This window comes from Ranitomeya imitator, chromosome 5 (assembly GCF_032444005.1).
Source record: "Ranitomeya imitator isolate aRanImi1 chromosome 5, aRanImi1.pri, whole genome shotgun sequence".
NCBI lineage: Eukaryota > Metazoa > Chordata > Amphibia > Anura > Dendrobatidae > Ranitomeya > Ranitomeya imitator.
The window spans coordinates 4471810-4495896 of NC_091286.1; the positions used below are offsets into that span (position 1 = coordinate 4471810).

The 24087-nt window shown below is 45.9% G+C and overlaps 1 protein-coding gene across 1 annotated transcript in view; it reads left to right on the top strand.

The window, feature by feature from the left end:
- The window catches only part of SLC22A7 (solute carrier family 22 member 7), a 74202-nt gene extending 51699 nt beyond the window's left edge, over positions 1 to 22503 (top strand). Inside the window, exons 4-9 of the mRNA XM_069768223.1 lie at positions 1258 to 1426; positions 2198 to 2321; positions 7563 to 7675; positions 8159 to 8373; positions 8529 to 8641; positions 22031 to 22503. Of these exons, the coding sequence (XP_069624324.1) occupies positions 1258 to 1426; positions 2198 to 2321; positions 7563 to 7675; positions 8159 to 8373; positions 8529 to 8641; positions 22031 to 22363 (1067 nt within the window). The 3' untranslated portion in view covers positions 22364 to 22503. The remainder of the gene's footprint in view (positions 1 to 1257; positions 1427 to 2197; positions 2322 to 7562; positions 7676 to 8158; positions 8374 to 8528; positions 8642 to 22030) is intronic.
- The last annotated feature ends 1584 nt before the right edge of the window (positions 22504 to 24087 follow it).

Consider the following 24087-nt stretch of genomic DNA (forward strand, 5'->3'; position numbering starts at 1 on the left):
TTCCCCTTCCCGCATACCATACCACCTTACATGGGGACAAAGAGGAAGGTGCAGATGAAAGTGCAGGTTCCTTCATCAGGTGGGGAGTGGGGCATACTCGTTGGCGACGTCACTGGCACAGGGCCCCTCATAGTTCGCAAAAGTGTCTCTGGCAGTGGGAGGCGCCGCCCGCCGTCAAACACACCGCCGTACCATAAGGGGCCCTGTGCCAGTGCCAACTAGTGGGCCCCCCCTGCTTGTTCAGGATCACAGCACTTGCAAAGTTGAAATACTTACCTCTCCCTGCTCCACCGCCGTGACGTATTCCACGTTTCCTGGGCCCACGAAAATCTTGAGCCAGCCCTACCCCCCCACAACTTTAGCCAAATTACCCCCTGTTTCGTGGGAGCTCTGGTTCCACTATGGTTTAAATGTTGCTTTTTTCCTTTCAGGCCAGCAGGGGTTAATGTCAGTTTTTACCCCCACCCCACTGGCAACTGCAGAGTTGCTAGGTCAGCTGATGTGGTGGTGACCACACCCATCATCCTTTAAATGGTCACCTGATGCATCAGCTGAGTGTTGTGACAGAGTTTCTCTATGGAGACCAGCTGTGCAGTTGCAGCTCTCTGTGTCAGGGCTGTATCAGCTACTTCTGGAGTTCTGGAGGTCAGCTGATGTAGTGGTGACCACACCCACCATCCTTTAAATGGTCACCTGATGCATCAGCTGAGTGTTGTGACAGAGTTTCTCTATGGAGACCAGCTGTGCAGTTGCAGCTCTCTGTGTCAGGGCTGTATCAGCTACTTCTGGAGTTTGGAGTCCTGTTTCTGTGTCCTCTGCACGTGGAGCTTGGCACCAGAGTCTAGAAGCTAAGAGTTGTGTTTTTACTTTGTCTGTCTCGTGCTTGTCACCACCCCCTGCATTGTACAATCTGCAGTGGTGAGGCTAGCGCCCTTGCCAGCCAGTGCACTAGCCAGGGCAGAGTGAGGTGACAGCAAGGGATGAGGTTCGTGACAGCGGTGGGAAAAGGACCCGCTCAGGGCGTTAGGGGAATGCAGGGACAGGCTCAGGTTGGAGCTAAGCAGGTGTCCCATCCATCATTCCCTATCGGTAGCTCCTTCCTTTCCCCATTTCGATCCCGCTGTGTGTGTGTGTGTGTGTCGTTCCGTCCACTGACCGACCCCCTGGTGGGATCATGACAATAGATGTGTAGATCTAGACCTGATGGATGTGGGGAAAATGATGTTCCTTCCATGTATTGACTTGTCTCACTCCCAGGTTTGGAGTGGGTGGACACACAGCACCGCACCGTGGCCGGAGTCATTACCAGCCTCTGCTGGAGTATAGGAAGCGCTCTCCTGGCACTGATCGCCTATCTAATCCGAGACTGGCGCTGGTTGGTGGTATCAATCACAGCCCCCAGTGTCCTGGGCATAGTCAGCATCTGGTAAGGACCTCCTGAAGATCTAACGCAGCCTTATATCACCAAGTCCACAGCCTCTGCTCCTCAAGATGTCAAGATTGTGAAATTCTCTAGAGACATTTCCAGTCTCAACATCTTTCCTATGTTTTGACTTTTCCTCTCTCCTGGTTTTTCTTCTTTGTACTCTTCTTTCCTCTTTACCCTCTTTTTTACTCTCTGCTCTTCACTCTCCTCCTTCCATTGCATACTTCCCCTTTTTCCTCCACTTTCTTACTGTAATATCTTTGGTTTTGCTCCGCTTTCCTCTTCGTCTCGATCTCCTTTTCCCTGTCCTCTCCCCTTTTTTCCTGATTGTTCCTTATTTCCTTCTCTTCCCCTCTTTTTTAATTCCTATAACTTTTCTCTCATCATTTCCTTCTTTCTAATTTGTTTTTCCTTTTCTTTCCTTTTTGCTTTTCGTCTCACCCCTTTCCTTTTTTCCTTCTCTCTTTACTTTTTTCCTTTTCTTCGCTTCCCATCTCCTCTAACATTTTCACTTCTCTTCTCATTTCACACCTTCCCCACTCATATTTCCTCCCTTCTCTCATCTCTTCCTCCCTTTCCTCTTTCATCTCCTGTCCTCATCATCCCATCTTTTATTTCTTCCCTTCTCATCTCTTATTTCCTCCCTTTGTTCTCTAATTTTTTCTCTTCCTTTATTTCCTCTCACTTCCTACCTTCCTTTTCCCTCTCTTCATCTTTCCTCCATCCATTCCTCTCTTCTCTCACTTCTTCCTCTCTCTGCTCTCTCATCAGGTGGCTTTCTGAATCGCCTCGCTGGTTGCTGACGAAGGGTTTTATTGAGAGAGCGGAGAAGGAGCTGGAGCGATGTGCTGCCATGAATGGCCGGAAGCTGGACTGGACCAGTAAGCAGAGGGAGGTGAGAGTCTGCCGATAACTTGATCAATGGTTTGGTGTCAGGAATCTACTGGATAATTCTCATAAACTCGTTAGATCTAGTGGTTTTTCAGAGGAGACCTTACAACCACTTTGTATTATTACACCAATATGTCTAAAATGAAAACACTAAAACAAATATACAAACTAATTAACTTCTTGAATGTATATCTATGGTTAAAGAGGCACTAAAGATCAAGGCATACGTGACTGGTATTATTCTATGGAGAGGTCTAGAGATCGGGGCATACGTGACTGGTATTATTTTATGGGGAGCACTAGAGATCGGGGCATACGTGACTGGTATTATTCTATGGAGAGCACTAAAGATCGGGGTATACGTGACTGGTATTATTCTATGGAGAGCACTAAAGATCGGGGTATACGTGACTGGTATTATTCTATGGGGAGCACTAGAGATCGGGGCATACATGACTGGTATTATTTTATGGGGAGCACTAGAGATCGGTCATATGTGACTGGTATTATTCTATGGGGAGCACTAGAGATCGGGGCATACGTGACTGGTATTATTCTATGGGGAGCACTAAAGATCGGGGTATACGTGACTGGTATTATTCTATGGAGAGCACTAAAGATCGGGGCATACGTGACTGGTATTATTCTATGGGGAGCACTAGAGATCGGGGTATACGTGACTGGTATTATTTTATGGGGAGCACTAGAGATCGGTCATATGTGACTGGTATTATTCTATGGGGAGCACTAAAGATCGGGGTATACGTGACTGGTATTATTCTATGGAGAGCACTAGAGATCGGGGCATACGTGACTGGTATTATTCTATGGGGAGCACTAGAGATCGGGGCATACGTGACTGGTATTATTTTATGGGGAGCACTAGAGATCGGTCATATGTGACTGGTATTATTCTATGGGGAGCACTAGAGATCGGGGCATACGTGACTGATATTATTCTATGGGGAGCACTAAAGATCGGGGTATACGTGACTGGTATTATTCTATGGAGAGCGCTAAAGATCGGGGTATACGTGACTGGTATTATTCTATGGGGAGCACTAGAGATCGGGGCATACGTGACTGATATTATTCTATGGAGAGGTCTAGAGATCGGTCATATGTGACTGGTATTATACTATGGGGAGCACTAGAGATCGGGGCATACGTGACTGGTATTATTCTATGGAGAGGTCTAGAGATCGGTCATATGTGACTAGTATTATTCTATGGGGAGCACTAGAGATCGGGGCATACGTGACTGGTATTATTCTATGGGGAGCACTAAAGATCGGGGTATACGTGACTGGTATTATTCTATGGGGAGCACTAAAGATCGGGGTATACGTGACTGGTATTATTCTATGGGGAGCACTAGAGATCGGGGCATACGTGACTGATATTATTCTATGGGGAGCACTAGAGATTGGTCATACGTGACTGGTATTATTTTATGGGGAGCACTAGAGATCGGTCATATATGACTGGTATTATTCTATGGGGAGCACTAGAGATCGGGGCATACGTGACTGATATTATTCTATGGAGAGGTCTAGAGATCGGGGCATATGTGACTGGTATTATTCTATTGGGAGCACTAGAGATCAGGGAATACGTGACTGATATTATTCTATGGGGAGCACTAGAGATCGGGGCATACGTGACTGATATTATTCTATGGAGAGGTCTAGAGATCGGGGCATACGTGACTGGTATTATTCTATGGGGAGCACTAGAGATCGGTCTTATGTGATTGGTATTATTCTATGGGGAGCACTAGAGATCGGGGTATACGTGACTGGTATTATTCTATGGAGAGGTCTAGAGATCGGGGCATACGTGGCTGGTATTATTCTATGGAGAGGTCTAGAGATCGGGGCATACGTGACTGATATTATTCTATGGGGAGCACTAGAGATCGGGGTATACGTGACTGGTATTATTCTATGGAGAGGTCTAGAGATCGGTCATACGTGACTGGTATTATTCTATGGAGAGGTCTAGAGATCGGGGCATACGTGACTGGTACTATTCTATGGGGAGCACTAGAGATTGGGGCATACGTGACTGGTGTTATTCTATGGGGAGCACTAGAGATCGGTCATACGTGACTGGTGTTATTCTATGGGGAGCACTAGAGATCGGTCATACGTGACTGGTATTATTCTATGGGGAGCACTAGAGATCGGGGTATACATGACTGGTATTATTCAATGGGGAGCACTAGAGATCGGGGCATACGTGACTGGTATTATTCTATGGGGAGCACTAGAGATCGGGGCATATGTGACTAGTATTATTCTATGGGGAGCACTAGAGATCGGGGTATACATGACTGGTATTATTCTATCGGGAGCACTAGAGATCGGTCATACGTGACTGGTATTATTCTATGGAGAGGTCTAGAGATCGGGGCATACGTGACTGTTATTATTCTATGGAGAGGTCTAGAGATCGGGGTATACCTGACTGGTATTATTCTATGGGGAGCACTAGAGATCGGGGCATACGTGACTGGTGTTATTCTATGGGGAGCACTAGAGATCGGGGCATATGTGACTGGTATTATTCTATGCGGAGCACTAGAGATCGGGGTATACCTGACTGGTATTATTCTATGGGGAGCACTAGATATCGGGTATACGTGACTGGTATTATTCTATGGGGAGCACTAGAGATTGGGGTATACGTGACTGGTATTATTCTATGGGGAGCACTAGAGATCGGGGCATACGTGACTGATATTATTCTATGGAGAGGTCTAGAGATAAGGGCATACGTGACTGGTATTATTCTATGGGGAGCACTAGAGATCGGTCATACATGATTGGTATTATTCTATGGAGAGGTCTAGAGATCGGGGCATATATGACTTGTATTATTCTATGGGGAGGACTAGAGATCGGGGTATACGTGACGTATTATTCTATGGAGAGTTCTAGAGATCGGGGTATACGTGACTGGCATTATTCTATGGGGACACTAGAGATCGGGGCATACGTGACTGGCATTATTCTATGGGGACACTAGGGATCGGGGCATACGTGACTGGTGTTATATGGGGACACTATAGATCAGGGTATATGTGACTGGTGTTAAATGGGGACACTAGATCAGGGTATATGTGACTGGTATTATATGGGAACACTATAGATCAGGGTATATGTGACTGGTACTATATGAGGACACTATAGATCGGGGTATATGTGACTGGTATTATATGGGGCACTATAGATCAGGGTATATGTGACTGGTATAATATGGGGACACTACAGATCAGGATATATGCAGCTGGTATTAGATGGGGACACTATAGATCAGGATACATGTGACTTATTATATGAGGACACTATAGATCAGGGTGTATGACTGTATTATCTGGGGACACTATAGATCAGCGTGTATGTGACTGGTACTATATGGGGACACTATAGATCAGAATATATGTCACTGGTATTATATGAGGACACTATAGATCGGGGTACATGTAACTGGTATTATATGGGCACTATAGATCAGGGTTCATGTGACTGGTATTTTATGGGGGCACTCCTATTGGGGTATGTCACGATTCACACCGTGACCGTCACCCCTACGTCACGGATCGGAGTGACTTTAGGCCAACAGACGGCTATCACATGTGCAGGGGGGCTTATCTTAGTTATCCCTCCACTGCTACATTGTGATGAAAAACCACACACAAGGCTATTGACCTCTTAGTTTACAGCAGGGGCCTTTTTTAGGTATCCCACTGCTCTGCAATATACCACGAACTGCAGGGATTTATGTATATCCCGCTTTCCAGTTCCGCTTGAAAACTTGCAGCTCTCTGGCGCCCCTTCACCCTCAGGTCAGACTAGGTACTGCACCTAGGGTAATTAGTCACCAGAAAGGCTGCCTGCTATGTACTGGCTATTGGGCACGCTGCAGCGAGGCGATATAACTACTCCCGCTCAGGCAGGAACAATAATTATCAATGCCGCAGTCGCTACAACGACACCCAAAGGCACAGCACACGGTATGCTGCCACCAATTTCGATTAAACGGGTCCGAAGCTAACCCAAAACAGTAGCGTAATTCCCTTCAGAAGACTTAAGGTACATTTTAGAACAGGAGAACGAATCTAGTATTTTAAATATTTTACTCCATTAAAGATTAAGGCAGTGTTTATAAAAAGGTATAAAAGATGTTACAATATGAGACAATTGGAAATATGTACAAATGTAATGATAAAATAACAGGGGTTAAATAAGAAATCAACACTTACATGTGTTCAGATCATGGCAGGCCGAACCAGGCTAGTGGGCGGAGCTCCAAAATGTCCCAATGCATCAGGACTAGCAGTGAGGGCTCCTCTGGTAAGACTCAGACAGACTCTCCCAAGGCTGGGTAAAGTGGAGTCACTTAAATAACCACAGCCTCTTGACATCACTAACAGGGCTGGTTTCCTCAGACCCTCCTATCTCTTCAGTCTTACTAAATTTCACACAAGTTTGTCTAATGCCTGTATCTCCGCTACAGAACATGTCAGAATCATAACACACCCAGCATTCATCTTGTATTAACATTTGCTCTCTATAGATACTAAATTCGGGCTAGTGGGACACACAGTTCCAGAGAAATCCATACTTTTTTACCTGTTGGATTTAGAGGCTAGCGCTTCCAGTGGTTGATAGATGAGCCGATGGACTTTAGCAATATGTACTTATTATTTTCCTAGCCCAAATTGTTGGCCCAGAATCTTACAAGATTAAGACAAAGAGCCTCATGTCTTAAAAGGGAGATCAGACCAGTTTCAGCTGGTACAACTGTCTATGCATCTATACTGATCGTAAAAATTCCTTTGGGAGGGGCATGAGGGGTTTGGGAGCTGCACATACACATCTCACAACAGGAACGCAGACCAAAAGGGGTTTTTTAGCCCACAGCATGGGCTAGCAAGAAGCAATAAAAGCTATTCTACACCCATTGAAAAGAAAAGCTAAACTCTGAAGTAAAGGGGGGTCAACGCCCACCCTATAGGTGCTGGTAATGAGAGACTAAAACTTATATTATACATTATCCTTACAGAGTAGTATTAGTTCATGGAGCATTATCATGTGACTGGTTATTAAACATGATGGTCGCTGTATGTGGACGCAGTGTTGAAGCCGGAATGATTGCAGTTCAATAGCTTGGACTGTAGGGGCACTCTCACCTTTGTTGCCAGTCTTCTTTTAACCTGATGAAGTTTTCCATCTGACAGAATATTCAGAGACTGGCGGAGTCATTAGGATCATCCTCCACCGACTACTCCTACATCGATCTGTTCCGGACGCCGAAGCTGCGCAGGATCTCCATATGTGCAGGCCTGGTGTGGTGAGTAGAGCGCCCCTCTCTGCCACTTATCCTGCTCTTTGGCTTTGTTATAACTGCACTCAAACTGCATTTGACTAATGCTTCATGCCTGGAGCAGAGCAAGGGTTAATTATGTAGTCGGGCTTCTCTGGGTTGCTCCATCCGGACTTCATGACACTAAGGCGCGGAGCACACGGTCCTTTTGGAGGAGGATTTTGAAGCAGATCCGCTCTGAAATTCACATGCTCCATCCTACAAATGCCATCCACTTTTTCAGTGGGAATCTACTGTGCGACATGTCACTCCAAACCTGACACTGACAGGTCAAAAAGCAGAAAAATACTGGAAAAAAACCCTGCAGGGAAAAACTAACTTCCCACCAGAATTTCTGCCTCCAAAAGCTCCATGTGAAGCCAGCCTGAGTGTACTTGGAGTGACATCCGGACGGAGCCCTGGCTCATTGCTGTCTCTGGATGGTGACCTCCATGCTGATCTTTCCCATAGGTTCGGAGTGGCCTTCTCCTACTACGGGATCAGTCTGGACATCTCTGGCTTTGGACTCAATCTCTTCCTCACCCACTTCTTGTACTCCCTGGTGGAGGTGCCCGCCAAGCTGAGCATCTACCATCTGCTGAACTACCTGGGACGTCGCAGGACACAAGTCCTAACCCTGGTCATGACTGGAGCATGTATTGGAGCCAACGTGGTCATCCCCAGCGGTAAGAATCCCAACCCTCAATGTAGGCACACTGCAGGCAAACATATTAGCACTGCCACAATAGACAGTAAGCAGGAAAGCGGCAGAAAGTGTGATGGGCCCAGCGATAACTGAAGGACATTGCTCTGCCTGCCATTTACCTTTTTTGTTCCACAGCTCTGGGGCCACTGAGAACAACTGTAGCCATTATTGGGAAGGGCTTCTCCGAGGCGTCATTTACCGCCATCATCCTGTACACTGCTGAGCTGTACCCTACAGTGATCAGGCAAGTACCCGAGGTAGTCCTCATGCTGTCCAATGGAGGTCTACAACAGGCAGGAGAATGAGGGGTGGAGGATCCACTAGTGGTGGTGGGTGTCAGGCACAAGAATGTGACAGCAGGGCAGGATCATCATAGACTCCTTGAATGTTAGAGGTGGATGGGACCTCTGGGGCCATCGTGTCCAATCCCTTGCTCAGTGCAGGAGTCACTAAATCATCTCAGACAGATGTCTGTCCAGCCTCTGTGTGAAGACTTCCATTGAAGGAGAACTCACCACCTCTCGTGGCCGCCTGTTCCACTCATTGACACCCTCACTGTCACCCCTCTAACATCTAATCTGTATCTTCTCCCTCTCAGTTTAATTTCATTGCTTCTTGTGTTCCCATGTGCAAATTAAAATAATGATGATCCCTCTACACGGTGACGGCCCTTCAGATATTTGTAGACAGCTATTCATTCTCCTCTTAGTCTTCTTTTTTGCAGCTAAACATTCCCAGATCCTTTAACTGTTCCTCGTAGGACATAGTTTGCAGTCCGCTCACCATCCTGGTAGCTCTATGCTTCTCTTAATACATCCTAGAACTGTGTTTGCCTATTTTGCTGCTGCATCACACAGTTCACTCATGCGCAGTCTGATCTACAATTGTGCTCAAAAGTTTACATACCGGGCAGAATTTATTCTTTCTTGGCCTTTTTTTCAGCGTATATGAATGATAACACCAAAACTTTTTCTCCACTCATGGTTAGTGGTTGGGTGAAGCCATTTATTGTCAAACTACTGTGTTTTCTCTTTTTAAATCATAATGACAACCCAAAACATCCAACTGATACCATGTGTTGCCCCCTCTAACATCAATGACAGCTTGAAGTCTTTTGTGGACATTGTGGATGAGGTTCTTTATTTTCTCAGATAGTAAAGCTGCCCACTGTTCTTGGCAAAAAGCCTCCAGTCCCTGTAAATTCCTGGGCTGTCTACCGTAGCATGAACTGCGCGCTTGAGATCTCCCCAGAGTGGCTCAATGATATTGAGGTCAGGAGACTGAGATGGCCACTCCAGAACCTTCACCTTGTTCTGCTGTAGCCAATGACAGGTTCGCTTGGACTTGTATTTTGGATCCTTGTTATGTTGGAACATCCAAGTACGTCCCATGCACAGCTTCTGGGCTGATGAGTGCAAATTTGCCTTCAGTATTTGCTGATAACATGCTGCATTCATCTTTCTTTCAACATTGATCAAGTTTCCTGAGCCTTTGTAGCTCACACATCCCCAAAACATCAGCGATCCACCTCCATGCTTTACAGTAGGAATGGTGTTCCTTTCATCATAGGCCTTGCTGACATCTCTGTTATGATGCGGTGGTCTAGGAGCAACATGGAACGAGCTCTGAGGGAAGTGGTAACTGTACTGACCGCAGACCCTAAGCTCAACACAACACTAGAAGCAGCCGTGGAATGCTCCCAACTCTCCCTAGGCATCTCGTCACAGCCTAAGAGCTAACTACCCCTGAAGACAGAAGCAGGAAAACTATCTTGCCTCAGAGAAAATCCCCAAAGGATAGATTAGTGTTATGATTAGGTAATTCAGAACCACAATGGACCTTGAAGTTCAGAGCACACAAAGTGACCTGACAATAACCAAAAGACATAGGACGAGCTCTGAGACGTGGGAACTCTGCTGACCGCAATCCCTAATCCTATCCAACCACACTAGAGGCAGCCGTGGATTGCGCCTAACGCTCCCTATGCAACTCGGCACAGCCTGAGAAACTAGCTAGGCCTAAGATAGAAAAATAAGCCTACCTTGCCTCAGAGAAATACCCCAAAGGAAAAGGCAGCCCCCCACATATAATGACTGTGAGTAGAGATGAAAATACAAACGCAGAGATGAAATAGATTTAGCAAAGTGAGGCCCAACTTACTGAACAGACCGAAGATAGGAAAGATAACTTTGCGGTCAACACAAAACCCTACAAACAACCACGCAAAGGGGCAAAAAGACCCTCCGCACTGACTAACGGTACGGAGGTGCTCCCTCTGCGTCCCAGAGCTTCCAGCAAGCAAGAAAAACCAATTAAGCAAGCTGGACAGAAAAAATAGCAAACAAAAATAACACAAGCAAAACTTAGCTTATGCAGAGCAGACAGGCCACAGGAACGATCCAGGAGGAAGCAAGACCAATACTAGAACATTGACTGGAGGCCAGGAGCAAAGCACTAGGTGGAGGTAAATAGAGCAGCACCTAAAGACTTCACCCCACACCTGAGGAAGGAAACTCAGAAGCCGCAGTACCACTTGTGACCACAGGATGGAGCTCTGCCACAGAATTCACAACAGTACCCCCCCCCTTGAGGAGGGGTCACCGAACCCTCACCAGAGCCCCCAGGCCGACCAGGATGAGCCATATGAAAGGCACGAACAAGATCGGCAGCATGGACATCAGATGCAAAGACCCAGGAATTATCTTCCTGACCATAACCCTTTCACTTAACCAGATACTGGAGTTTCCGTCTCGAAACACAAGAATCCAAAATCTTCTCCACAATATACTCCAACTCCCCCTCCACCAAAACCGGGGCAGGAGGATCAACAGATGGAACCATAGGTGCCACGTATCTCCGCAACAATGACCTATGGAATACGTTATGGATGGAAAAAGAATCTGGAAGGGTCAAACGAAAAGACACAGGATTAAGAACCTCAGAAATCCTATACGGACCAATGAAACGAGGCTTAAACTTAGGAGAGGAAACCTTCATAGGAATATGACGAGATGACAACCAAACCAAATCCCCAACACGAAGTCGGGGACCCACACAGCGTCTACGATTAGCGAAACGTTGAGCCTTCTCCTGGGACAAGGTCAAATTGTCCACTACATGAGTCCAAATCTGCTGTAACCTGTCCACCACAGTATCCACACCAGGACAGTCCGAAGACTCAACCTGCCCTGAAGTGAAACGAGGATGGAACCCAGAGTTGCAGAAAAACGGCGAAACCAAGGTAGCCGAGCTGGCCCGATTATTAAGGGCGAACTCAGCAAAAGGCAAGAAGGACACCCAATCATCCTGATCAGCAGAAACAAAGCATCTCAGATATGTTTCCAAGGTCTGATTGGTTCGTTCGGTCTGGCCATTAGTCTGAGGATGGAAAGTCGAGGAAAAAGACAAATCAATGCCCATCCTAGCACAAAAAGCTTGCCAAAACCTCGAAACAAACTGGGAACCTCTGTCAGAAACGATGTTCTCCGGAATGCCATATAAACGAACCACATGCTGGAAGAACAATGGCACCAAATCAGAGGAGGAAGGTAATTTAGACAGGCACGAGAACAGCAGGGCTTAGCCCGAGCACAAATCCCACAGGACTGCACAAAAGAACGCACATCCCGCGACAGAGACGGCCACCAAAAGGATCTAGCCACTAAATCTCTGGTACCAAAGATTCCAGGATGACCAGCCAACACCGAACAATGAACCTCAGAGATAACTTTATTCATCCACCTATCAGGGACAAACAGTTTCTTCGCTGGGCAACGATCAGGTTTATTAGCCTGAAATTTTTGCAGCACCCGCCGCAAATCAGGGGAGATGACAGACAAAATTACTCCCTCTTTGAGAATACCCGCCGGCTCAGACAAACCCGGAGAGTCGGGCACAAAACTCCTAGACAGGGCATCCGCCTTCACATTTTTAGAGCCCGGAAGGTACGAAACCACAAAGTCAAAACGGGAGAAAAACAGCGACCAACGAGCCTGTCTAGGATTCAACCGTTTGGCAGACTCGAGATAAGTCAAGTTCTTGTGATCAGTCAAGACCACCACGCGATGCTTAGCTCCTTCAAGCCAATGACGCCACTCCTCGAATGCCCACTTCATGGCCAGCAACTCTCGATTGCCAACATCATAATTTCGCTCAGCAGGCGAAAACTTCCTGGAAAAGAAGGCGCATGGTTTCATCACCGAGCAATCAGAACTTCTCTGCGACAAAACAGCCCCCGCTCCAATTTCAGAGGCATCAACCTCGACCTGGAACGGAAGCGAAACATCTGGTTGACACAACACAGGGGCAGAAGAAAAACAACGCTTTAACTCTTTAAAAGCTTCCACAGCAGCAGAAGACCAATTGACCACATCAGCACCCTTCTTGGTCAAATCGGTCAATGGTTTAGCAATACTAGAAAAATTACAGATGAAGCGACGATAAAAATTAGCAAAGCCCAGGAACTTTTGCAGACTCTTCAGAGATGTCGGCTGAGTCCAATCATAGATGGCCTGGACCTTAACAGGGTCCATCTCGATAGTAGAAGGGGAAAAAATGAACCCCAAAAATGAAACCTTCTGAACACCAAAGAGACACTTTGATCCCTTCACAAACAAAGAATTAGCACGCAGGACCTGGAACACCATTCTGACCTGCTTCACATGAGACTCCCAATCATCCGAGAAGACCAAAATATCATCCAAGTATACAATCAGGAATTTGTCCAGGTACTCTCGGAAGATGTCATGCATAAAAGACTGAAACACCGATGGAGCATTGGCAAGTCCGAAAGGCATAACTAGGTACTCAAAATGACCCTCGGGCGTATTAAATGCAGTTTTCCATTCATCGCCCCGCTTAATACGCACAAGATTATACGCACCACGAAGATCTATCTTGGTGAACCAACTAGCCCCCTTGATCCGAGCAAACAAATCAGATAGCAGCGGCAAGGGGTACTGAAATTTGACCGTGATTTTATTTAGAAGGCGGTAATCTATACAACGTCTCAGCGAACCATCCTTCTTGGCCACAAAAAAGAACCCCGCTCCCAATGGCGACGATGACGGGCGAATATGACCCTTCTCCAAGGATTCCTTTACATAACTCCGCATAGGAGCGTGCTCAGGTACAGATAAATTAAACAGTCAACCTTTAGGAAACTTACTACCAGGAATCAAATCGATAGCACAATCACAATCCCTATGCGGAGGTAGGGCATTGGACTTGGGCTCATCAAATACATCCCGGTAATCAGACAAGAACTCTGGGACCTCAGAAGGGGTGGATGACGAAATAGACAGAAATGGGACATCACCATGTACCCCCTGACAACCCCAGCTGGACACAGACATTGATTTCCAATCTAATACTGGGTTATGGACTTGTAGCCATGGCAACCCCAACACGACCACATCATGCAGATTATGCAACACCAGAAAGCGAATATCCTCCTGATGTGCAGGAGCCATGCACATGGTCAGCTGGGTCCAGTACTGAGGCTTATTCTTGGCCAAAGGCGTAGCATCAATTCCTCTCAATGGAATAGGACACTGCAAGGGCTCCAAGAAAAACCCACAACGCCTAACATACTCCAAGTCCATCAAATTCAGGGCAGCGCCTGAATCCACAAATGCCATGACAGAATAAGATGACAAAGAGCAGATCAAGGTAACGGACAAAAGAAATTTTGACTGTACCATACCAATGGTGGCAGACCTAGCGAACCGCTTAGTCTTCTTAGGACAATCAGAGATAGCATGAGTGGAATCACCCTACAGTAGAAACACAGCCCATTCAAACGTCTGTGTTCTTGCCGTTCAACTCTGGTCAAAGTCCTATCGCACTGCATAGGCTCAGGTTTATGCTCAGATAATACCGCCAAATGGTGCACAGATTTACGCTCACGCAAGCGTCGACCGATCTGAATGGCCAAAGACATAGACTCATTCAGACCTGCTGGCATGTGAAATCCCACCATGACATCCTTAAGGGCTTCAGAGAGACCCTTTCTGAAAATAGCTGCCAGCGCACCTTCATTCCATTAAGTGAGCACGGACCACTTTCTAAATTTCTGACAATAAATCTCTATCTCATCCTGACCCTGACACAGAGCCAACAAATTTTTCTCTGCCTGATCCACCGAATTAGGTTCATCGTACAGCAATCCGAGCGCCAGGAAAAACGCATCAATATTACATAATGCAGGATCTCCTGGCGCAAGGGAAAATGCCCAGTCTTGAGGGTCGCCACGTAATAAAGAAATAATGATCCTAACTTGTTGAACTGGGTCACCAGAGGAGCGAGGTTTCAAAGCCAGAAACAGTTTACAATTATTTTTGAAACTCAGAAATTTTGCTCTATCTCCAGAAAACAAATCAGGAATAGGAATTCTTGGTTCTAACATAGAATTCTGAACCACAAAGTCTTGAATATTTTGTACTCTTGCAGTGAGATGATCCACACATGAAGACAGACCTTTAATGTCCATCACTACACCTGTGTCCTGAACCACCCAAATGTCTAGGGGAAAAAAAAGGCAAAACACAGTGCAAAGAAAAAAAAATGGTCTCAGAACTTATTTTTTCCCTCTATTGAGAAGCATTAGTACTTTGGGCCTCCAGTACTGTTATGATTAGGTAATTCAGAACCACAATGGACCTTGAAGTTCAGAGCACACAAAGTGACCTGACAATAACCAAAAGACATAGGACGAGCTCTGAGACGTGGGAACTCTGCTGACCGCAATCCCTAATCCTATCCAACCACACTAGAGGCAGCCGTGGATTGCGCCTAACGCTCCCTATGCAACTCGGCACAGCCTGAGAAACTAGCTAGGCCTAAGATAGAAAAATAAGCCTACCTTGCCTCAGAGAAATACCCCAAAGGAAAAGGCAGCCCCCCACATATAATGACTGTGAGTAGAGATGAAAATACAAACGCAGAGATGAAATAGATTTAGCAAAGTGAGGCCCAACTTACTGAACAGACCGAAGATAGGAAAGATAACTTTGCGGTCAACACAAAACCCTACAAACAACCACGCAGAGGGGCAAAAAGACCCTCCACACCGACTAACGGTACGGAGGTGCTCCCTCTGCGTCCCAGAGCTTCCAGCAAGCAAGAAAAAACAATTAAGCAAGCTGGACAGAAAAAATAGCAAACAAAAATAACACAAGCAAAACTTAGCTTATGCAGAGCAGACAGGCCACAGGAACGATCCAGGAGGAAGCAAGACCAATACTAGAACATTGACTGGAGGCCAGGAGCAAAGCACTAGGTGGAGTTAAATAGAGCAGCACCTAACGACTTCACCCCACACCTGAGGAAGGAAACTCAGAAGCCGCAGTACCACTTGTGACCACAGGAGGGAGCTCTGCCACAGAATTCACAACAGATTAGCCCCCCACAAATAATGACTGTGAGTGGAGAGGAAAAAGACATACACAGAATGAAACCAGGATGAGCACAGGAGGCCAGTCTAGCTTGATAGATAGGACAGGATGGAACACTGTGCGGTCAGTATAAAACACTACAAAAATCCACGCAGAGTAAACAAAAAATCTCCACACCTGACTAAAGGTGTGGAGGGTCACTCTGCTTCCCAGAGCTTCCAGCAAGACAGAAAATAATTCAAACTGAAAATGCTGGACAAACAAAGAAAGCACAGAATGGATAAGTCCACAAACTATGGACAGAAAAAGTAAGCAAAAACTTAGCTTTGCTGAACTGGTCAGGATAACAGGGAACTCCAAAGAGATGTGAATCCAACCAGGAACCATTTACAAGCGGCACTAGCTGAAGGAACAGCCAGGCTTAAATAGGCGAGAGAGGAGACGATAAGTGGAGGCAGCTGACAACAGCTAACTCCAAGGAGCAGCCATACCACTTGAAACCACAAGAGGGAGCCCAAGAGCAGAACTCACAAAAGTGCCACTTACAACCACCGGAGGGAGCCCAGGAGCAGAATTCACAACACATCTCTCCAAATGTACAGTTTATGTTTGTGGCTAAAAAGTTCAATTTTGGTCCAAATTACCTTGTTCCAGAAGTTTTGAGTCTTGTCCCTGTGCTGTTTTGCGTATTGTAGGCGAGATACTTTGTGGCATTTGCGCAGTAATGGCTTTCTTCTGGTGACTCGACCATGCAGCCCATTTATCTTCAAGTGTCTCCTTATTGTGCATCATGAAGCAGCCACACCGCTAGTTTTCAGAGAGTCCAGTATTTCAGCTGATGTTATTTGTGGGTTTTTCTTTGCATCCCGAACAATTTTCCTGGCAGTTGTGGATGACATCGTTGTTGATCTACCTGACCGTGGTTTTGTTTTTACAGAGCCCCTGATTTTCCCTTTGTTAATCACAGTGTGAACGCTGCTGACTGGCATTATCAATTCCTTGGATATCTTTTTGTTTCCCTTTCCTGTTTTATACAGTTCAACTACCTTTTCCCGTAGATCCGTTGCCAATTCTTTTGCTTTTGCCGGATGAAAGATGCAAGAGTCTGTCTGGATTCCAGAAACGCACTCAGCTTTTATGCACACACTGATTACAGGCAAACAGGTGAGGAAGCTACCTTTAGTAGCCATTCACACCCATTTTGCACTTCTGTGCATGTTATCAGGCCAAAATCACCAGGGTGTGTGAACTTTAGATCAGGGTCATTTGGATGTTTTGGGTTGTCATCATGATTTAACCCCTTAAGGACCAGAGGTATTTCCATTTTTGAATTTCAATTTTTTGCTCCCCTTTTCCCTACGGCCATAACTTTTTTATTTTTTCCGTCAATATGGCCATGTGAGGGCTTGTTTTTGTGGGACGAGTTGAACTTTTGAATGGCGTCATTGATTATACCATATAATGTACTGGAAAATGGGAAAAATATTCCGAATGCGGTGAAAGTGCAAAAAAAGTGCAATTCCACAATTGTTTTGGGGATTTTTTTTTACCATGTTCACTAAATGCAAAACCTGACCTGCCATTATGATTCTCTTCTCCAGGTCATTACGAATTCATAGACACCAAACATGTCTAGGTTCTTTTTCATTTAAAGAAGTTGTCAACTACTATACCTTTTTTTTTCATAAATCTTGCTATTATGTGCCACTGAAACATCCACTGTGTTTATTTTAGCAATATTACCTTTTATCATGGTGTAGCAGCACATCCTCAGTGCTGAATCCAGCTCTCATGGGGTTAATCGACAACTTCCTTTCTCCTGACTTATTGTGCGCTATGCTACAAGTTCCATGATGCATTGCACTGACCTCTAAGCCCGAACCTACCACACCCCCTCCAAAACACACCCAAACCCCTCCCTCTATCTTCAGAAAGATTTGTGATGTCATTTCTGTCCAACCTCCTCTTCTACATTTGTCCAACCCACACTCCATTACACACAGATAAACAGATAGATAATAAATAGATAGATAGATAGATAGATATGGGATGGATCGATAGATGCATACAGAGATATATCAATATATCTATATCTATTTCCAGAGATACGTCCATATCCATGTTTCTAAAACCCTTCACCCCTGGAGCTATTTTCGTTTTCGTTTTTTGCTCCCCTTCTTTCCAGAGCCATAATGTTTCCATCAATATGGCCATGTGAGGGCTTACTTTTTGCGGGATGAGTTGTACTTTTGAACGATACCATTGGTTTTACCATGTCGTGTAACAGTAAACGGTAAAAAAATTTAAAGTGTGATGAAATTGCAAAAAAAGTGTAATCCCACACTTGTTTTTTTATTTGGCTTTTTTGTTAGGTTCATTAAATTCTAAAACTGAGCTGCCGTTATGATTCTCCAGGTCATTACGAGTTCATAGACACCAAACATGTCTAGGTTATTTTTTATTTAAGCAGTGAAAAAATTTTCCAAACTTTGCTAAAAATAAATAAATAAATAATTGCGCCATTTTCCGATACCCGTAGCGTTTCCATTTTTCATGATCTGGAGTCGGGTGACGGCTTAGTTTTTGAGAGCCAAGCTGACGTTTTTAATGATACCACTTTTGTGCAGATACGTTGTTTTGATCGCCCGTTATTGCATTTTAATGCAGTGTCGCGGTGACCAAAAAAAACATAATTTGGGCTTTTGATTTTTTTCTCTCGCTACGCTGTTTAGCGATCAGGTTAATTCTTTTTTTTATTGAAAACAGCTTAAATGTTGTGGCTTTGAAGTGGGCTCACCGCTGGAATTTTGGCTTCCAGTACCACCTGTATGCGGACGACACTCAGATCTACCTCTCTGGCCCAGATGTCACCTCTCTGCTGTCCAGAATCCCGAAGTGTATGTCAGCCATATCTTCCTTCTTCACCTCTCGCTTCCTAAAACTCAATGTAGACAAAACCGAACTCATCATCTTTCCCCCATCTTGCGTATCTCCCCTACCTGATCTATCTATTATGGTAAACGGCATCACACTCTCTCCTGCACCTGAAATCCGCTGCCTCGGGGTAACTCTCGACTCTGCCCTGTCCTTCAAACCGCACGTCCAAACTCTTGCCACCTCCTGTCGCCTCCAACTCAAAAATATTGCCAGAATCCGTCCCTTCCTCAGCCCACAATCTACCAAAACTCTTGTGCATGCCCTCATCATCTCCCGCCTCGATTATTGCAACACCCTCTCTCCTCTCTACTCCCCTGTTTCTCCCCCCCGCAAATCCCTCCACTGGCTCCCAATTCCCCAACGAATCCAGTTCAAACTACTAACATTGATCTACAAAGCCATCCACAACCGGTCCCCTCCCTATATCTCTGAACTAATCTCCCAATATCTTCCCTCATGCAATCTTCGATCCTCCCAAGACCTCCTTCTCTCCTCCACACTTTTTCGTTCCTCACACAACCGCCTCCAAGATGTATCCCGAATATCCCCCATCCTCTGGAATTCCACGCCTCAACAGTCCGATTATCCACCATCCTCTGATCCTTCAGACTGAGCCTGAGAACCCATCTCTTCAAGAAAGCCTACAGCCTGCAATAACCATTCTGCCGTCTCACCACCACCCGAGCTGCCGCCTCACCACCACCAGAGCTGCCGCACCCCTGACCTTCCGTCTCTTCCCCATTATCCCGTAGAACGTAGAATTGGCTAATTTGAAGCAAGTGTAGCTTGTTTGAAGGCAGTGAAGTCATCTGGCAGGCGTGTTTTCTTCCAAAGCCGCTCCGTGACCCTGGATGCTTGTCAAAGTTTTTTGGTGAGATTGTTATGCCAGGGTTGCCTATTGATTTGTCACACTTTGCCATGCATGAGAGGGGTGACTGTTCCGGGATCTTCTCCTCCATCGGGTCTCCTTTCCCCTCCACCTCTCCCCCTTCCTCTTCTGTTTCCCCTCCTTTCTTTCTTTCTCTACCCCCTTGCCTCCTTTCCACTCACCTCTACAGTTCCTGTATTCTTGTGAAAACAATTTTACTTGAGTTTCCATTGATTCCTCTAGATTTACTACTTCTAGCTATGTTTTCGCTCCTCCTTTACTGAGGACCGTTCCTGAAATTCTATTTACAATAACAAATTGTATTGTGGTACCGTGTTAGCCAGAAAAATCGATGTGAATATTTTTCTGCCCAATGATGACAGAAGTATTCTAGGAGTGATACCTTTATTGGCTAACCAGAAAATATTATGTTTGCAAGCTTTCAGAGCACAAAGGCTCCTTCTTCAGGCAGAATTACCAGGGTAATCTCGCCTGAAGAAGGAGCCTTTGTGCTCTGAAATCTTGCAAACATATTATTTTTCTGGTTAGCCAATAAAGGTATCACTCCTAGAATACTTCTGTCATCATTGGGCAGAAAAATATTCACATTGAAATTCTATTTAGAATGTCTAATTCAACGTAACCCCATATATTGTTGGACTCATAATGTTGTCCTCATATCTGTTTCAATGTCTTTGAAATTTCTATTGTTTTTCATTTCCTGTTCAATTGTGATTCTTTTTCTTTAATAAAAAGAAAGTTGAAAGAAAGAGAGGGGTGACTGAGTCTATAGCTGATGTTAGAGTGGAGTTATAGAAAGCGGTGGCGCTGTCCGTGTCATGGAGTGAAGATATGGAGGACAGGGATACAAGAGAGTCTGAGAGCCTGTGAATGTCTAGGTGTGCTAGGTTTCTGAGAGGATGTGGTAGTAGCTGGACATGGAGGGCGGGTGAGGAGGACAAGGATGAGAAGGTGAGTAGATGGTGGTCAGAAATGGGGAAGGGAGATGTGAGATTAGATAAGGAACAGAGACGAGTGAAGACGAGGTCTAGTGTATGTCCGTCTGTGTGGGTGGCTGAGATATACTATATCTACCTCAGTTCCCTGATCCACTCAGTCATTGATTCCATCATAGAAGGAAATTAGATTAGTCTGGCTTGACTTGTTTGCTACAAACCCATGCAGGCTCTGGTTAATTACTTTATTCCTATACAAGTACTTACATACATGCTGTTTAATAATTTGTTCACAGATCTTTCCTGGTATAGAAGTAAGGCACACGGGGCTGTAATTTCTTGGCTCTGTCTTCTTTCCTTTTTTGAAGATAGGGACATTTGCCCTTCTCCAATCTAGTGGAACTTATCCTGTTCTCCCTGATTTTTCAAAGATTCTGGTTAGTGGTTCTGCAAATTCCTCTGCTAACTCTTTCAGTGCCCTAGGATGTAATTAATCTGAACCAGGAGATATAAATTCATGTAAATTAGCTGAGTGTTCCCTCACCATATCTCTGTTTATGGATAGTGTGGATTCTTTTATTCCTTTGATGGCTCCGTGAAGATCAATTGATGTTACAATTGCTTTCTTAAAGAACACAGATGCAAAATAGGAATTTAAAAGTTCGGCCTTCTCATCAGTTTTGACCACTTCATCCTTTTCATCCTGTAAAAGTCATATAGCATCTTTGACTTTTCTTTGGCTTTTGATATACCCCCAAATCTGCTTTTAGTCTCCCTTGCAAGCCGCACTTCAATACTGGCTTTAGCTCTTCTAACAATTGTCCTGCAGATAGCATTATATTCTTCTTTAGATATGCCCCCTCTTTCCATTTTTCCCTTAAGTACTGTGTTCATCCGCCCTGGTCTCTTTAAATGCTTTGAATTCTGAATGTGATAGCTGGGGCTGTCATGCCCAATAATGTGACCACCAGCACTGTAGCTATGAAAATGTGAGGAGGGTTGTCAGACAGGAGAATGCAGAGAATAGACAAAGTGAGAAATGGAGGTATTGGGCAGACCGTGAGGAGGGTATTGCAGTTGTCAGGGATGAGAACATGAGGAGGGAGTTTCAAGCTGCACATAAGAGATGGTGGGGTCAGGCAGGAGAATGTGGAATTGTAGGCAGTCAGGCAGAAGAAGGTGAGTGGTGGGAAGGACAGAGAACGTGGGAGAATGGAGATGAGAGTCCATCAGGAGAGGAAATCCGGAGAAACTCGGGTAAACTAAAATTTATTTTGGTGCCCCTCTCTGGCATTGAGCAGCCTTCTGTGGTAATGAATTGGGCCTTGGGCCTTACAGACAATTCTGCCATCTCTGTAGAAAGACCATGGCCGCCCCCAGATGGCTCCATATTACAGGGATAGCTCCGCCATCAGTGGTGGTCTTCTGAGAATCACTCTAGGATTGGTGTCCTCATCTGTTCCTTCTCTCCCCTGCAGACAGAATGGCATTGGTTACACATCATTTTTGGGGAGAATTGGGACGTCGCTTGCTCCACTGATGAAACTGCTAGATGACTTCTGGGCGCCTCTGTCTAAGGTGATATTCTGCAGCATGGCGGTAATCTGTGGGCTAATGGCCACACTCCTCCCTGAGACCCTCAACGTCCCTCTGCCTGAAATCATCAATGATGTGGAACAGCAGGTCTGTGCCCAGAACAACGAAACACAGACGAAAAGAGATCCTCCGAATCTAGACATCACATCACCGCAGAGGACCCCCAATCTCACGGTGCTCACCACTAACGCCATGACAGAATTGGACGGACACATGTGATTTGGACTTTTGGGATGGGGTGAAACTCTGGTGCAGCTCTTCTGTTAGGAAGCGATGGAGGAGGTATATATGGTGGTGTAGATAAAGGGGGAAGGGGACAGAAGCAGCGGTCACATCCAGGCTATTGGGACTCCCCCCTGAGAGATGTGACTCCCCTGAAAGCGCAGTAATTTGCCCCAATCACTTCTTACCAATTAGACAAAATGAGGTTAAAGGGTGTTGTCCATCTTTGGGGACTTTTTTATCTTTCTTAAATGCACACAACTGGGGCGAAAAATCATTTTTGCAATTGGGTTTCATTATAAATGTTTCAGCATTTGCCTCCTGTGTCACAGTCTATTGGCTGCTGTAGGAGGAGGTAACAGTCTCCTCATTTATCAGACATGTCGGGATGTGATTTGTGGCAGTAACTATTATGCAGACATGATGGGTTCTCATCCTCACAGAGTGCACTGGTGGAGGAACCGTGGAGGAGCATGTGACCAAACCCGTCCTTGTGAGGTTTTCTATTTTTTCTATTGGAGGAGGCAAATGAGCGGAGCAGGCGGCTGAGCGCTCAGTTATTTTACAGGGCAGGTGGCCGAGTGCTCAGACTTTCCGCCGGGGAGGCAGCTCGGCCCTCAGACTTTCCGGCGGGGAGGCGGCCCCGCGCTCAGACATTTTTTGGGACAGGCGATCAGGTGTTCAGACATTCCGCAGGGCATGCGATTGGGTGCTCAGACATTCTGCAGGGTAGGCGGCCAGGCGCTCAGACATTCCGTGGAACAAATGGCGGGGCGATCAGATATTCCGCAGGGCAGGAGGCCAAATGCTCAAATTTTCTGCGGGGCACATGGCCAGGCACTCGGACATTCTGCGAGGGTACAGGAGGAAAAGCTCAGACATTACATGGTGTGCACGGCCAGGCGATTAGACATTCCGCGGGGTACTTGGAGGGGAAGCTCAGACATTAGAAGGGGCACACACAAACAATACGGGGGGGTACACTGCCAGACGCTCCAAAATTACATGGGGTACATGGTCAGACGCTCAGACATTACCTGGGGTACACGGCCAACCACTCAGACATTACATGGGGTACTTGGAGGGGAAGCTCAGACATTAGAAGGGGCACACACAAACATTACGTGGGGTACACGGCTAGGCGCTCAGACATTACTTGGGGTACACGGCCAGGTGCTCAGATATTATGTGGGGTACACGGTCAGGCGCTCAAACATTACGTGAGGTACACTGTCAGACAATCCAACATTATGTGGGGTACACTGTCAGACGCTGACATTACATGGGCTACACAGCCATGCGCTCGGACATTACGTGGGGTACACGGCCAGGTGCTCTGACATTACGTGTTGTACACCGCCAGGTGCTCCGACATTATGTGGGGTACATGGCCAGGTGCTCAGACATGACACAGGGTAAATACAAAAGTCTGTACACAAGTACAGTATATCAACTCTGCCGTTTACACACAGATACGTGAAAGCCTTCGCGTGTGCGACACCTGATATGTGACGTCCCCCGTGTGTGCGACACCTGATATGTGATGGCCTCTATGTGTGCAACACCCGGAAATCAAGAAGAGAGGGGTCCCTACGCCCTTTTTTTAGATGATTTAAATTTTAAAAAATTACACGCGATTCTTTCCCTTCCCCCCCAATTTTTGAAAGCCAGCCTTGCTAAAGCAGACTGCTGGGGCTGGTATTTTCATGCTGGTAAGGGGC